The following is a 14606-nucleotide window of genomic DNA, read 5'->3' as shown; positions in this document are numbered from 1 at the left end:
AGACGAAGACATTAAATACATTTCATGTGTATTCTGTGTGTATTTTGTAACAATACGTGTGAATATCTTTGACTGTGCTGAAAACTTTGTTAGTTATAGATTTTCAACTGTCACAAAAGAAATCCATTGAGAGGAGGATAATTGTGAAATTATCCTCTTACAGATTAAATTGATACATTTAAAAAATGTAGCATGCAATGAATGGCTTTCACAATAAACAATAGATACAAACACAGAAGTAAAGCTCAGAAGCTGCAATTTATCTATAAATGAAAAAGAAATATAACAATCACTTAGTTATCATAATATGATGATGACCAAACCGAAACTTAAAGTCTGATGGTTCACACACGCATGCACACACGCACGTACGTAACCGCCCATGTGTCTCCCTGTTTCCCCAACGCTCACGAAACAGAAAGTAAATAGTTAATCCAACAGAAATCCAACGAAAGAGTAATCCTCTACATTACGGTAGGCTGGTTGTTGCACAAATTGCTACAGCAACTGATCCGGGGTAAGGGTGACAGTTAATGACTAAATTAATTCCCATGTCCACGGAAGGTGAGCTATTCCTGTTTGATTGCATACTAGGCTACAGTATAGAAAGAGATCCGAAAGAGTTAGATACGGTTGTCATTAGTCAAACTTGCACGTTGTCAGTGGAATTTTGATGACATGCCCGCATCAGGCACTCCCACAGACACAGATTTGACAGTACTTGGTAATCTCAACCCTGATGTTAGTACCTTTGAAAACACTGTGCTGTGTAGTTATAGGCTGAGTGCTCCAGTTTACTGTCCTCAAACTAAAGGCCTCAGTCTTGTTGTCTTTTACTCACGTGGAGTTTGTTGCCTCTGTGTTGATGGTGATTTCCAGTGTGTGACCAACATGGGCGTAGAGCTGTGCTCTGTTAGCCGGGGTGGGAGGCAGGAACCTGGGTAGATACTGTCCCTCTGTACAGCTGGGTACTGCTCCATCCACTGAACACAAAGGGGAAGCATAACCATTGTTATGGCTTTACATTTTAATGTGTTAGATTATTGATTTAATTAGATGATCTATTTACTTTATTATCACATTAGCTGGTTGAGTTGCCAGGAACCCCTACGAAAATCGACCTGCAAGTAAAAGTTTGTCAGATGATCTAAGATTACGGGTGGTTATGTGAGGAGACAGGAGGTCAGAAATATAAATAGGAGCGACCGTTCAGTGCTTTAAAAAAAACAATGTAATTTTAAAATCAATTCTGAATGCCAATGGTAGCCAGTGCAATGAGGCAAGAACAGGGGTAATGTGATCATATCCCCCCCCCCCCCCCCCCCCCCCAAAAAAAAACATGGGGGTCCCGAGTCTGACCCACAGGTTGAGAACCACTGCTAGCCTATCAAGTGTGCCTTTTCCATTAATAATAATAAAATAACCAAACAAAGTCCAGGTGCCTGCAGGTACAGTACAATGTAAGTGTGTGTCAAACACTGAAAACGTTGAGTAGACAACATTGCCATCTAGTGGACTCCTGTAGTACATGTCTAGACTGTTTAGGTCAGTGGTTTTCAACCCTTTGCATACAAGGTCCATTATTTATTCGGCATTTGAGCCACGGACCACCTTTTGATGACATTTTGCCTCTCAGACCCAAGACTTAAAATATTTTGTTATCGTTGGATAAAATTTTGTCCACAATTCCATGCTGTATTGATGTTGGTACCATAGAGAGATAACAGGCAAACGTTGATCAAAATAACAATTCTTCTACATTCTCTAATTGTGTAAACTTCTTGTAAATGAAGTAGGCCTAATGCAGATGTTTAACAATAATTTCACTCTTGAGAGTGTAAATTGGCCCGTAAGGGTCCATTTTGTTTAATTCTATACTCTCAAGAGTTAAAGATCTATAAAGGGTCCATTTGGTTACCAACTTTCCATCTTTTAGCTGGGGACCACCTGGAACCCCCTCACGGACAACTGGTGGTCCCTGGCCCACTGGTTGAGAACCACTGGTTAAGGTGATGAATTATAATTATAGAGAAAGCAGTTATTTAGCACTAGCTGTTAAAAAAAACTAACTGGACAGTAACGTTCAAAAAGAATAAAACAAAACAAAACAATAGCAAATCAACAGAGCAAATACATTGTATACAATGAAATGAAACACAGGTTGTTTTGGGTTCAATCCTTTTAGCATTGTATTTGTATTAAAGTGTACTTTCTGTGCTTTTTTGGCCTACTGTTAATAAAGTTAATAAAGCTTCGCGGCCCTCACATCTAGGCCCGATCCGAGGTTCCGACTCCAGACAGAGTCCAAGACTCATCAGATGTCAGGGCAGATGTCAGTCCCCCTTCTAAATAGTCAAATTCCTCCTCATGCTTTAGCGGTGTGTGTAACAGATTCACATCCTCATCGTTCCTAAATATTTCGACTGTTATCCCTTCTAAATAGTCAATTTCCTCTGTAAGAGATATTTCTGAACCATGACGGCAACCTGGCCTAATTATAACTCTGCACACACGTCATGCGAAGTCCGGCCTCTCGGGCCTCTCCTCTCCTCTCGGCTCCTCTCCTCCCTCCCTGCTTTGCTTTGCGGCCCTAACCTCTAGTCCCATCCTCCCAACCTCGGTCATGTGATAAAGAGGTCAGACTTCATCAGGCTCAGGGTCTGATAGGCAAATCAGAGAATCAATCAAACCGAGAGTCCAATCACTGATCGAGGTGGGGTAAGGTGCCTAAAACATAGCCATAGCTCTGATCAACAGTCTGTGGCAAGTTTCGGGGCAAATGGAGTGATCCTGTGCTTGCTTACCCCACACAAACTTTCGGAGCTTTTGTCAATTATATAGTAGTAAGATAGTAAGATAAGATAGTAAGATAAGATAAGATAATGAATAGGCTAAACTTCCTATTTGGGTGTTTAAACCAATTGTGTCCCTTGTTCAGGAAGAAAAATTAAGAAATATAAAAAAAAGTACAAGCAGTTGTACTAAGAATAATTATGGCAACCATATGAACCTTATTTGTCATTATAGAATGCTTTATCATGTGTTGTAATTTCTTTGCATTTTTCGCAAATAATTATGAGCTTTTATAAGTAAAATTAGGCTACAGTGTTATAAGAAGATTATCATTCTAATGCTGATACTGCATTATAGAAATGGGGTGCATATGGTGGAAGGTATGTATCAAAAAATACTCTGATATTAGGCCTACAGAGCCAGAAAGCCTTCATTTACAGAGTGACGCATTCTTTTTCTTAAACGGTCAAAGACACGGTGTAAGTCGTAGGCTACGGCTATATTTTACAAGTTACAACAATAATAATATAGTAATAAACCAATAAAAACGAAAGAAAAACAACAAAAGGAACAAACCTTGAGGTCTCACTCTGGAATATGCCAATGTTCGGGGTCACCAGTGGTGTAAAGTAACTATAACTACATTTACTCAAGTACACTACTTAAGTACAATTTTGAGGTATTCTTTTACTTTACTAGAGTATTCCCAATTTTCAGTACTTTAACTTTTACTCCACTACATCTCAGAGGCAAATATGATACTTTTACTTATTACATACATACCCACTTCAGCCCTACTGTATATACATTTCGGCCATTTGAAAATAGCCGATCTACAAGCTCACAATGCCTTGTGATGACTTGACGAGGTACACAAATATGAATAGCTACCACAAGCTACAGCAAAATGTAGCTCAGCTACATGTAACTTAATGCTCCCCAACACTCAGGTGGTGTGTTAATATAACTTTTTTACAGTGTCACAATTGCCCCCAACCACTCTACAATTGCAACACTATGACTTGCATTAAAAGTAATATTTTAGTCTTGTCCTTACTAGTGAAAGCTTATAAATGGTATTAGTAATTAGGGCACATATGTTTCTTAAAACAAAATATGACTAGTATACTTCAAGTATTCTGTGAATTTTGTAAAATGTAATAGTGTTACTTTTGACTCCGGTCTCCCCTACTTAAGTACAATTTTGAGGTATTTTTTTTTAACTTTACTGGATGTATTTCCAATTTTCAGTAGACTTAGGCAACTTTTACTTCTACTCACTGCATACTTGCATAGCCTACCTCTCAGAGGCAAATATTGTACTTTTGCTCCACTACAATTATTTGAAAACTTTAATATAGTTAGGCCTACTTATAGATTTTTGATTATTATTACAAAACATTACCCACTTCAGCCCTATACATTTCGGCCATTTGAAAAGCTCACAATGCGTCGCATCAGCAACACATCGTGACCTTGTAGATCTGCTATTTTCAAAATATGTTTTATACATTTTCAACTTGTGAAATGGGACATTCTGCATTAATGAGTAGGCTACTTTTACTTTTGGTACTTTAAGTATATTTTGATGGCGATACTTTGTACTTTTACTCAAGTACAACATTTGAGTACTTTTTCCCACACCACGAATTACTAGCACGATTCCATATTATTTCCCCTAATCCACTAGCTTTAATCCCCCGGCTCTGATCAGTGCTATGATGCACTATTGCGATATTGCGTCCAGTGTTGTTGCCATGTCTGCTTTATAAGCGACTTTGCGCTTACTTTTCTGTTAGTTGCGGGTTGCAGTTATTTGGTCTTGTTTCTATTTTTGTTGTTTAAACCAGTTCTCAAAAACGTGCATGTCAAGAACGCCCAAATTAATGTATTTCTCCGCAGACCCTCATCTGATTCTTTTTATCAAATATATTCCAAATATTTCACTTTTTCTTTTTAAGAGCCTTTTAAAAATTGCCAATCTGCTAGCTCTGAGTTTCTAGATCGGATTTTTTTTTTTTCAAATAGACAATGCAGCCTGCCTTAGTAGCCTATACTATTTTGGGCTTGTTTTCATACACCTGGATGCTGATTTCTCTCACAGAATCTGGCAACAGTAATCGCGTCAGAGCCAAGCCCCCAGAACCGGTGAGAGCAAGCGCTAGACACATCTCCCGTTACCCCTGGCCCTGGGTAGGAGGAGGGGACTTGCTGACATTCCTTGGCACTTGATTCTTGCATCATTTTCCATTAAATGAGGTGGTGATTCATACTCATAGTAGATCAGGTGACACAACACACCACCATCGCTAGACTACTTGCGGTCATCTCGTCTCTCTCACAAGTGTGATCCAAATTGTACGCAACTCAAGGCTTGGACGAAGTTCTACAGGCAGGAAAGAGAACTCAACAAACACGGTTTGAAGTACGGCATGCCGCTCCAAATGTGCACGGGCACCGTGCGTGTGAAGTCATGGATTCATTTCCACACTTTCCTGATATTGATCAGCAACACGCATGTGGAAGGTAAGGCTGCGCTGTCTAGCGTAGACGTTAAAATGCATACAATATAATAAGTTATTTACAGCCGAGTTACTGACAAGTAAAGCAGCTGGGGTTTAAAGAACGGGTTACGGTAGCCATGGATACACGACGGGTCGTCTGTCACGACCGTCATGGATGAACTTCAACCTGGTGTTTGCACGTTCTCCATTTACAACCCGTACATCTACATAAACGTTCAGATTTCAAATATAAACTGCTTATATAATGGCCACGGATGTTACAAATATGTTCGGGCCCTCAGAAGTACCCGTAGCTTCCGTATTGTTCAATAAAAAGCATTTAATCCGATCGGTGGCCATTTTCTCATAGTTACACTGATATGTATCAGAGTGCAATACCCCCCCCAACCGATAGGGTCGCGTAGTTGAAAGCACATGGAGAAAATGGCCACCGATCGGATTAAAAGGCTTTTTATTGAACAATACGGAAGAAACGGGTACTTCTGAGGGCCCGAACATAATTGTAACATCCGTGCCCATGAGGTTAGCACCTCATATTTGAAATCTTAACGTTTAAGTAGATATACGGGTTGTAAATGGGGAAAGTGCAAACACCAGGTTGAAGTTCTTCCATGACGCTCGTGACGGACGAGCGCGGTGTATCCATGGCTAGTGCTGTACGTGGGCTACGTGCTCTCGGCTGCTCTGCTCTCCCTCCCTGGCGCGTGATTTGGGAAGGTACAGGACTGTTGCCAAACCCCGCCCACGGGAATTCAAACCGCCCCCCTGACTGTCTGCTGTCTTCACTCGAAAGGTGGACCTTGCTGTACGTTATGCCTAGCTGTAGTTTACAACCCTCGTAGACGTATTTACGATTCTGACGTCTTCAATCTACGAGAGTTGTAGGGTGCACCCCCCCATGGAGTCGAGCACTTTCTGCACTTTACCCCGCAGACACTCCAAACATGTCCAAATTGAAAATAAAAGCTGCTTACCGCAAAGCCCCAAATGTTAACGACCTCGGCGGGGTAGTAGTGATCCCCGTCGAGGTATATCTTTCAATAAAGAAGTCTTTTAATCCAGCTTGTGTTGGAATCTTCACTGTTCTTCTTTTGTTTTAAATGAGTTTGAACTGCGCAGCAGCGATTTGGCGGTCGGGAGGTGTATTGCGCACGGCTTCTTCTTTTGTTTAAAATGAGTTTGAACTGCGCAACAGCAATTTGGCGGTCGGGAGGTGTATTGATACATTGTGTGTTCAATGCGCAATACACCTCCCGACCGCCAAATCCCCGTCGATCTACCTCGACGGGGATCACTACTACCCCGCCGAGGTCGTTAACATTTGGGGCTTTGTGGTAAGCACCTTTTATTTTCAATTTGGACATGTTTGGAGTGTCTGCGGGGTAAAGTGCAGAAAGTGCTCGACTCCATGGGGGGGTGCACCCTACAACTCTCGTAGATTGAAGACGTCAGAATCGTAAATACGTCTACGAGGGTTGTAAACTACAGCTACGTTATGCCAATGGTTATGCCACGCAGTTGTCACAAAAAAAAGATCTACAAGCTCACAATATAAAAGACAGCTTTTGCGACAGTACAGACTACTGAGACTAGGCATTTGGTGATGAGAAATATCAATATAGCATCCATGACCCAGTCATCTGCAGGCTGGCAGACGGCTGTAACTTGATCCATTGAAAAAAAAAAAGAAGGAACGGATGGTTGTCTGCTGTGGAAACAGCACTGAAACTGACCAATTCCAGAAATAATATATTCTCATTATCTTAATATATGATATATATCATATATCATTATCAATCATCCCTGGCTGGGAAGTCCCATAATAACTCAGTGGTTCTCAAACCTTTTCATGTCAAGGACCCCTAAATTAATGCATGTGATGTGGCCGCAGACCCCCATCTGAAAATGTTTTGTGCCAGGGACGAGGGAAGAGAAGATTTCAATGATGTACAGTGCCGTGCTGTGAGCTTGTATATCTGCTATTTCTTAATAGCCTAGCCAACATGAATGGATAAAGTGGTTAAAATTATTGTGATGCTATATTCACTACTTTTGCTTGGGACCCGCTGGTACCCCTGATAAACTATCCCAAATAAGCTACACTTTAGAAACAAGCCCAAATAAGCAACTTACACTTTAGAAACAAGCACAAATAAGTAACTACACTTCAGAAACAAGCCCAAATAAGCAGCCACACTTTAGAAACAAGCCCCAAAAACTCACAACCCACAACTACCAATATTTACAACCAACTTTACAGAAAAACATAGCTTAGAGCCAGCACCAGCCCTTTGCTGTTGTTGTGTCAGGAATGTTTAGAATGTTTTGTAACCGCTGTATACCCGTCCCGCCAAGAACACACACAGAGGCACTGGGTTGGATGATGGGGTACTTTAGTGAAGCTGCAATGGGTTGGTTCAAGACACAAAACATGTGGTTAGCACCTCCACTGGTTCTGACTTAACAGCAGAGAGCAAGGTAGAACTGCTATAATAGTTATCATCTTATACATTCTCATGAAATACATTACAAGATGTGACTTTAAACAATGAGTTTACAATATCTTTACAGTATATCTTTGTAACATGTGATCTTATAGTGGTTTTAACTGGGTTTTAACAATAATGCTTATACAATGAATTCAATAAAATCTGTTTTTAACTTGTTTTTAACCTGCATCATCCTTTTTATCGTTTTTATAATAAATGAAATAAGAAAATGCAAAAACATAGACGTCAACCAAAATAGACAATAAAATGGCCAAACGGCGCCCTGTGGCGGTAACCAGAAAATACAGCAGGCAACAACGTGGCTGCTCTGTAATGGCGGATGATACAAACAAACATTTAATCGTCTGACTTAATACATACAAAACATTTTTAGTGCAACAACAAGTACCTGCAATGGGTTGGTTCAAAACACAAAACATATGTGGTTACCTCCACTGGTTCTGACTTCTACAAGAAGAAATAACATAGATTTCAGTATCAAATACATAGTGCATCTAACGTGAGTTACAGCAACAAAACGAAAACACACAGAAACAAAATATCAACTGCTGTTACAGGACAGTGTATCTTACAGTAAATCTCACGTTAGCTTTAGTGCAATTTATAATACTTTTCCAGAGCAGCATCAGAGGTGACTCACCACAGCAGAGAGCAAGGTAGAACTGCTATGAATGATAGTCACATGACCCGGTCACCTTTATAGACTTTCCAGCTACCAGTAGATGGCGCTAGCTAACCACTCATTGCAGGACAAACTATACAAAGATATTTTAGCAGGCATTTCACAATAAAAGACTAAGTCTTTCTTCTACCTGTTACACAATTACAAACAGACACAAATTGGTCACTTGGCAATGGAAATTACATCTACCGCACCGCCACCCAAGAGTGGAATACCCTGACCCCATCCCTTAAAAAATAATTGAGATTATCTCAAATAATTGTCAGTCATAATTGTGACTGGCCTAATGTTCAATGTCTAACACCATTACATCATTAATCCAAACATGAACAAGGAATAGTAGGCAGTTGCGTAAATAGAGTGCTAGGAAAGCAATTAAGTGCTACAAAGTAACTGTATAGCAGGTAGACATCACACATAGAAACTGTCTATAACATACTCTAAGTAACATATACTTAGCATCTCTGTTCCAGACAAACAGCATACATGTAAATAAAGAAAACAAATTAAGGATTAATATCACTACACTAGGCCGTTATAATTTTTCTTTCTGGAAATGGCAAAAATGATGGAGCATGCACAAAAATGAATTTCACCCACTGTGTTTTACACCTGTAAACCTGTTATGCGACAGTAAAGACGATTCTGATTCTGGTTTTGTTTTTGTTTTAAGGAGGATATCAGGTGATCGGCCCCTCTCAAGCCATACTGGCCAAAGCAGGGGAGGACGTGACCCTTCCTTGCCAAATTGAGCCGTCTATCAATGTGGCCAAGAAGACGGTGGAGTGGTCGAGACCCGACCTGAAGCCAGTGTACGCGCACGTCAGACAACAGGGGCATGAGGTTTCCCACTCTCTGAACCCGCTGTACCAACAGAGGACGTCCCTGTTTGCAGAGGAGTTGCCTCATGGTAACGTCTCACTGAAGCTGTCCAGGGTGCAACTCTCAGACGAGGGATCGTTCAAGTGCTTTGTTCCAACCCTGCACAGCAGCAGTTTGATCCAGCTCCGAGTTGGTAAGGTTTAGTTTTCAGAACGTTGATGGGAAGTTAGCTTTAAACTGTTTTTTTAAATGTATTTATTTTGCAAGATTTCTCAAATTTGACTTGTGAACTGCAACTGCAGAGGGAGAGGGAGATAGAGTTGGGGGGGAGGATGGATGGATTGATTGATTGGGGGGGTGGATGGATGGATGGATTGATTTATTGATTGGGGGGATGGATGGATGGATTGATTGATTGTGTTTATTTGTTTTCGCAGGCGCTGTGTCTCAGCCAATGATCTTAATTGGACCAAAAGACAACGTCTTTGCTTTGACATGTGATTCCGGGTGCTGGTATCCACAACCTGAGGTGTCTTGGCTGGACAGTGGGGGAAACCTCCTCCCTGCTGAACCCTCAGTTACAGTCAGAGGTTCCAGCCACTGCTACGCTGTCCAGAGGAACGTGACGGTGAGGCGAGCAGGGAACGTGACCTGCAGAGTTCACCTACCACACATCAATCACACTGTTGAGATACACAGTGTCATCCCAGGTAATGAACGTTTCCATCGCTCACAAGATGTCAGAATTAATTCTGCTAAACAGAGTAATTCGTTTATTAAAACCTTGGCACACAAGTTCACAAATATGATTCGTTCTTTTCACATTCGCTCCAGTCGAGTTTGCCTTCACATACTGTAACATATTAGTTCAATAATATGATTGAATATAATAGTCCATCAGTGAGTCAGTAGCCAGTCAGTAAGTAACCCACATTCACTATTATAGGCCTGGGCCCTCCAGAGTCCAGCAAAAAGGCCTCCATCAGTTATACATACTTCATACTTTGTCATATTTTGTCTAAACATGAGTTGGAACGGTTCTGAATAAATGTTAAGTCCTAATGGTAGCTGGAATAGAATTGTATTGCCATTTCCTTCTGTAATTTCAGATCATAATTCCACTCAACCCAGTGGCAATGATAATTCCACTCAACCCACCAGTGTTGTTGTCATCACTGTCATTGGCATTGGTATTGGCATTGGCAATGTTTTGGCAATTGTCGGTTGCATTGCCTATTGCCTCTGGCGTAAAAAGGCTGGTACCTGTAAGTATATATATATTTCTTTATTTTTAAATCATATTTTCACCAATGCTAAATAAACTTTAATTGTCCTTAAACTACAGGCTATTAAGACACTTTTAACTAAGGTGTTATTCAGTTTATGTAACATGTCAGATGATTTATATAACTATAGAGGTAGAGTTCATGCCCACCACCACAGAAACTATAGGGCTTTAATCCTCCGCAGTGTATCCAACATGGCCGCGCCTTTAAACCGGGCGTTGAGGGTGATCTCTGTCACTGCACTAGCAACTCCTACTCAGGTTGGTCAGGGCACCTGTTCATAGGTTTGGGATTTGTAGTGTGCCCACCATCCAGTTATTACCCTGGCATAGTCCGAGGAAAAGAGAAAAGAAAGAGAAAAGAGAAAAACATAGGACAAGACAAAGAAGACTAGACTAGCACGACAACAACTCAGTCACATTGTCAGTCAATCACAACAGGGGGGAGTAGAACTAAACACACACACACACACACACACACACACACACACACACACACACACACACACACACACACACACACACACACACACACACACACACACACACACACACTGAACAAGCTGAACTGAGACGAATAGCGTGTTCCTCGGCACACATTGCATCCTCTTGGTGAAAGTTGTCAGGTGAAAAGAAAGCAGTCTGGCGACGTCACGTGTATCGGAGGGGACGCGTGACGTCTACCCCTACCCCTCAGCGATGACACGGGACTAGTACAAAGGCACTTGTACAGAACAACTAAATGATATACATGTAACTCAGATTCAGAGAAACTAGAAACACGATGTGATGAGTATTACTGCAGTTCATTGTGGTTAATGTAAAGACAAACATTCACTGAAAACAATGAAACCACTTTCTCTTTTTTATCTGCTACTTTTGAATACTTTTGGGGTCCCCACTTTGAAAACATGCACGATCTTTACGAGTATCACAAAGAGCAGATACAGTACAAGAATTATTCATGTGGTCAATGTTGTCTTCTGTTACAGCAAATGGAAGTGAAGAGAATGGCGATGTCAAGGAAAAGGGTCCAATGTTAGGAGAGAGGAAAGACTAAAAGAAGAAGAAAGCCATCCTCATATGCACTGATGCCACTGATTAGGTCATTGTTTATATATTTATCAGTGACAGTGTTCACTATGAATAGTTTTTATTTACTTCATTTTAATATCGGGAGCTGTGCCTTCCATGTTTATTTATTTATCAGTGACAGTGTTCACTATGAATAGTTTTTATTCATATTATTTTGATATCGGGAGCAGTGCCTTCCATGTTTACTTATTTATCAGTGACAGTGTTCACTATGAATAGTTTTTATTCATATTATTTTGATATCGGGAGCAGTGCCTTCCATGTTTATTTATTTATCAGTGACGTGTGTGTCCGTCCTTCTGTCTGCGAGCAGCTAATCTCCGCCACCGTTGGCCCTGTCGCTGTGAAACTGCGCACACACACTCCCTGGATGCCACAGCAGAACCTCTGGCCCACATTTTTCAGATCAGCCTGTCATAGTGCCACTATGAGGCCGACTTTTGCAAAACAAATTTTTTGCTATTACTCCTACAGATTTTGTCCAAAAAACACGCACATCGGTACACAGTATCTCTATAGCCATGTGATCAACACGGATCTGTCCGATATTTCATATTCCATCCTACTTTGCTAACATTGGCTTCCAAAGTTTGCAGGATGGGTCCCTTTTGAACAAAATTCCTCAAATCATGAACGCAGTGTGCCATTTCCATGACATTTTGCACGCACATTCCCACTAGGCCGAGGAAGAAATGCCACCCTTTTCACATTGACCTGTTATAGCGCCACCAGCAGGTCTAATTTAGCAAACCACATTTTTGGAATAAAATGCCTCAAATCATGAATGCAGTGTCCGATTGTCGTGCAAGGCCTAAGAAGAAATGGCACCCTTTTCACATTGGCCTATTATAGCGCCACCAGGAGGCCACAATAATCTACCTGACCTGGCGGAGACTAGTTTTGATATCGGGAGCAGTGCCTTCCATGTTTATATATTTATCAGTGACATTGTTCACTATGAATAGTTTTTATTTAATACATGTTTATATCGGGAGCTGTGCCTTCCATGTTTATTTATTTATCAGTGACAGTGTTCTCTATGAATAGTTTTTATTTACTTAATTTTGATATCGGGAGCAGTGCCTTCCATGTTTATTTATTTATCAGTGACAGTGTTCACTTACCTGCTGACCAACAGTCAATACTAGACATCGACCAACCCAACCAGCAGTTCTAAGCTATTATTGCCCCACATTAATTTAAGCCAGGGGTGTCAAACTGGTGGCCTGCTGAAATGTGGAACAAAACGAAAGGGGAAGAAAGTACGAATACAGTAAGCTCCCAATCCTTTAAACTATGTTGGGTGTACTGTTGTGACAAAGAACAAAACAAATAGAGCACCAGCACTCACAGGGGGGCAAAAAAAACGCAATGCGTTTCATCTCTTTGAGAGTCGATACTTGAGCCACCTTTAAGCCATCTGGGAATCAGGAGGTTCTTGGTTCGCTCCCCTGTCCGCCCAGTCTATGTGTCAAAGTGTCCCTGAGGCGTTATTATGGATTCCACTAACGTTATGGGACAGACCCGCCTTACCTGTGTCTGAATTTCTCCCTGGCAGGCATAGTTTTACTGAGGTCAAGGTTAAGTTTAGGCATAGTTTTACTGAGGTTAGGGTTAAGGTTAGGTTTAGGTTTAAAAACTATACAGTAGCTGTCAATCACAGCGACTACTGGCCAATCACAGCGGGTCTCCCTAGAAAAGTGGTGGTATTCATAAGCACATGTCCCTGAGCTAGCAAGACACATACCGTTACCCCCCTAACCGCTCCCTGGGCGCTGTATAGACGGGTTTCCTGTTAGTAAACATGAGAGGAATATGACCGCGCAGAGGAGGGGGAAGCCTATGGGTGCGTTTGGAAATTACGCACCGGAGCACACTCGCCTATTAGTTTGTATTGGCCAGTGCGCTCACTGCCGCTCAGGGCTGTATTTTCGAACGCGCCTTTCACCCGGGCATGCGCAGATTGCGCATTCTGCTCTGTGATGACGTCGCGCGGAAATCCGTCTATAGGTTCTATGCATTACTGTAGGCCCTGGTTTCCAGAAGGTGGGACATACTCATTTCCTTTTCCGGTTCATTCTCCATAGCTTAATATTATTGGCTCGGCAGCAGAGTTGAACCAGAAGCACACACAACACCTTCAGAAATACCCCAAAGAAGTCGGGGACTAAACATTTATTACATCCGTTGTATGTCAGCGTGAGTTTGTCTGCTCAGCGAAGACCTTTAAATGATTTAATCCATGATATTTTGTCCTGGTACCTCACCATGTTTTAATTATTCCCATAAAGTGAGACACACCAACTGCTAAAGTGAGAAATTAACTGGGTCTGTTTTTCGGGGCGTACTAGACTCACCAGTTTGACATCCCTGTGCTACACTAAGCTGCCTCTTTTGGCTGAGTGTCTTTAGTACTGGTCTGTTGGTGCGCGTATACATATCATATACTTCCTGAAAGCATTATCGGGAGCAGGGTCTCCCATAATGGGATGAAAAAGAAGGTAGTTTTTGCCTACCAGTGTCTTATCGGAGGCAGTGTACTCCATAGTCCTGAAAGCATTATCGGGAGCAGGGTCTTCCATAATGGGATGAAAAAGAAGGTAGTTTTTGCCTACCAGTGCCTTATCGGAGGCTGTGTCCTCCATAGTCCTGATAGCTTTATCGGGAGCAGGGTCTCCCATAATGGGATGAAAAAGAAGGTCGTTTTTGCCTACGAGTGTCGAATGTTTTAATTATCGGGAACAGTGTTTCTCATAGTGTTGTATATACCAATGCCTTAACCCAGTGGTTCTCAAACGTTTCAGGCCGCGACCCCCCAAAATAATCATATGTGAACTGGGCACCCCCACCCTGACGAGCAGGAATTGTAAGAGTTGAGCCATTACATTTTGACA

The 14606-nt window shown here is 41.5% G+C and overlaps 1 protein-coding gene across 2 annotated transcripts; it reads left to right on the top strand.

The window, feature by feature from the left end:
- Positions 1 to 5089: 5089 nt before the first annotated feature.
- Positions 5090 to 13475, top strand: LOC311035010 (butyrophilin subfamily 3 member A3-like). Of its 2 annotated transcripts, XM_084043066.1 has the most exons (5): positions 5090 to 5319; positions 9184 to 9525; positions 9770 to 10042; positions 10442 to 10597; positions 11610 to 13475. In XM_084043066.1, exons 1-5 carry the CDS (start codon positions 5226 to 5228, stop codon positions 11675 to 11677), a joined length of 933 nt encoding a protein of 310 aa, XP_083899192.1. In that variant the 5' UTR covers positions 5090 to 5225; the 3' UTR covers positions 11678 to 13475. The 2 variants fall into 2 exon arrangements, with proteins under 2 accessions (XP_083899192.1, XP_083899193.1); XM_084043067.1 differs by lacking the exon at positions 10442 to 10597.
- The last annotated feature ends 1131 nt before the right edge of the window (positions 13476 to 14606 follow it).

The sequence above is a fragment of the Gymnoscopelus microlampas genome, assembly GCF_963454915.1.
Source record: "Gymnoscopelus microlampas genome assembly, chromosome: 19".
NCBI lineage: Eukaryota > Metazoa > Chordata > Actinopteri > Myctophiformes > Myctophidae > Gymnoscopelus > Gymnoscopelus microlampas.
Note: the sequence above shows the minus strand (reverse complement) of the source record. Positions and strands in the feature narration are given on the sequence as shown.

Excerpts from the sequence above, each read along its gene's own strand:
- LOC311035010 (XM_084043066.1), top strand. The coding sequence starts at position 5,226 with ATGCCGCTCCAAATGTGCACGGGCACCGTGCGTGTGAAGTCATGGATT. Across the intron at positions 5,320-9,183 it reads CAGCAACACGCATGTGGAAG|GAGGATATCAGGTGATCGGC; the intron begins GTAAGGCTGCGC and ends TTTTGTTTTAAG. Across the intron at positions 9,526-9,769 it reads TTTGATCCAGCTCCGAGTTG|GCGCTGTGTCTCAGCCAATG; the intron begins GTAAGGTTTAGT and ends TTGTTTTCGCAG.